Genomic DNA, 2,500 nt, shown 5'->3' with positions numbered 1-2,500 from the left:
CCCTAATATATATATATATATATATATATATATATGTATGTGTGGGAAAAAAATCACAAGACTATTTCATCTCTACAGGCCTGTTTCATGAGGGGGGGTACCCTCAATCGTCAGGAGATTTATATATATGTATATATATATATACATATATATATATATACATATATATATATATGTATATATATACAGTATATATATGCGATGATGTCACGTTATCGATGGGAAAATGTATTTGTAGACAATATGATTTGCCTGAGCGACTAGGAGACACCGAGAGTAACAAGCGGTAGGAAATGGATTAGAAAGGACAGATTTTAAAAAATTAATAATAAAAAAAAATAAAAATGTTTTTTTCTGTTTTTGTTTTTTTTAACTTGGGACTTCCCGCGGGCCGGATCCGGCCATAGTTTGGGGACCCCTGGTCTATATTGACATTATAAAGTTGTTCTCATCAAATACCTGACGCAATTGTTCGATATGAATTCAAACCATAACCATCCATGCATCTTTAATTCTCTTGTCTCAAAGCAGGCTTACAAAGTATTTTGCCACCTGCTGCCACCTACTGATACGGAAGAGTATTACATGGTTATGCTGCTGATCTCTAGACAGATCTCTAGGCGGATTATAATTATTGGTTTGCAAAAAATATTTTTTTGACCAATTAGATGAAATTACATAAAAATAATATATTTAAAAAATATATATATATTTTTTTTTTAAATAATATATTTTTACATAAAAAATTTAGATACAATTTTTTTACATAAAAAATAATATATTTTTACATTAAAAAAAAATAAAAAATTACCAATTAGGTGAAATTACATAATTTTCCACGACACACCAAAACAATACCTCACGGTACACTAGTGTGCCGCGGCACAGTGGTTGGAAAAACACTGGTATAAGCAACCATCCAAAGCACCCTGACCCGCCATCTCATCCCGACCGAGACATTTCCACAAAAAGCCGCCATGATTGCTTTAAAAAACGTTTTCAGGGTCAGAAAAATAGTCCCCCCCCCCCCCTCAGCTGCCTGGGATAATAAGTTTCCCTTAAGCAATTGTCACCCGCTGTCCCCTCTGACGCCAATGCCAAGTCCAGACTTTAGGCGTGCACTTGGTGTGTGTGTGTGTGTGCTTATGTTGATCTCTGCACACCCTTTGATTTCCCTTTAGCCTCGTTGTCTTCTGTCGTATGTTCTTGAACGCTTGCTTATGGGTGTTATTTGTTTTCTCCCTCCTTGCCCTCCCCTTCCCTCCTTCCCTCCTTCCCTCCTTCCCTTCCTTCTCCTGTATTTGCATGCCGTTCCTCCTCCTCCTCCTCCTCCTCCTCCACTACCGCCATGTCCTCTCCTTGTGTGCTCGCTCAGACACCACGCCCAGCACTGAACCTGCAGCTCATGGTTGGTATCTCTACTTTTTTCTCTTTATGTCTCCTTTTCTTCTTTTCTATATTCTTTTTAGGGTTGTTTTTTGTTGTTGTTTTTTTTCATCCTGCATCTGCAGCATGTTTATGAAACTGTGTGTGTCATAGTGCCCCCTCTGCCCCCCACTGGCTTGCCAGCTGGCTACAGTTTATTTCTGTTGCACAAATGGTGTGGCGTAGCAGGAATAGCGTAAAGTTCTTGACAATAACACGGTTTTCTGTTTCCCCCCCCTGTTCTCATTCCCACGCATTAGTGCCCAACGTGTGAAACGCTCGCATCCACACATAACAACAACAACAAGCACACAGTTACAGTCTTCCAGAGACCAGACATGGGCCTTAAGTGTTTTATTCCAAGCGAAACGGCTTCCAGTAAGCCAATGACAGGTTACATAATCCACCCTGGCTTGTCAAATATGACAGTTCAGCATCTTAGAATGAAATAAACGTGTTTATTGCTTGCTAAGTCATCAAATTAGAGTGTATTGGCGAAATAATGACAGGGCCTCAAAGCCCTCGTTAAAACCTTCGATTTGATATGCGACTCGACTGTTTTTAAAGATCCACTGCCAAATATGCTTTTCAAAGATCCTCTATGTGACAGGAGCACTGTGCCATTTTTAGGAACCCACTTTAAAAACACTAGTCTAAGATCCTCTATATGACAGCTCTGTTATCTTTAACAACCTACTTGTAAAAAAAAAAAAAAAAAAACTGCTTTGCAAAGATCCTCTATGACACTGATCAAAGATCCTCTATGTGACAGCAGCACTCTACTGTTTTTAGGATCCCACTTAAAAATGCAAGTCAAAGATCCTCCATACAACAGAAGACCTCTGCTGTTTTTAGGAACCCACTTTAAAAACGCAAGCAAAGATCCTCTAAATGACAGAAGCCTTCTGCTGTTTTTAGGAACCTACTTGAAAAACGCAAGTCAAAGATCCTGTAAATGACAGGAGCATTGTGCTTTTCTTAGGAACCCACTTATAAAAACGCAAGTCCAATATTCTTTATGTGACAGCAGCATTCTGCTGTACTTAGGAACCTACTTTAAAAATGCAATTCAAAG

General features: G+C 38.8%; 1 protein-coding gene across 4 annotated transcripts in view; it reads left to right on the top strand.

The window, feature by feature from the left end:
• The window catches only part of cadm1a (cell adhesion molecule 1a), an 817,394-nt gene that overhangs the window by 780,530 nt on the left and 34,364 nt on the right, over positions 1 to 2,500 (top strand). For 2 of the 4 annotated variants that reach the window (XM_061962825.2, XM_072913764.1), the window contains one exon: positions 1,376 to 1,408. The exons of the other annotated variants lie outside the window; for them this stretch is intronic. In XM_061962825.2, coding sequence (XP_061818809.2) covers positions 1,376 to 1,408 — 33 coding nt within the window. The remainder of the gene's footprint in view (positions 1 to 1,375; positions 1,409 to 2,500) is intronic. 4 annotated transcript variants of the gene reach the window in all.

This window comes from Nerophis lumbriciformis, linkage group LG09 (genome assembly GCF_033978685.3).
Source record: "Nerophis lumbriciformis linkage group LG09, RoL_Nlum_v2.1, whole genome shotgun sequence".
Lineage (NCBI taxonomy): Eukaryota > Metazoa > Chordata > Actinopteri > Syngnathiformes > Syngnathidae > Nerophis > Nerophis lumbriciformis.
Note: the sequence above shows the minus strand (reverse complement) of the source record. Positions and strands in the feature narration are given on the sequence as shown.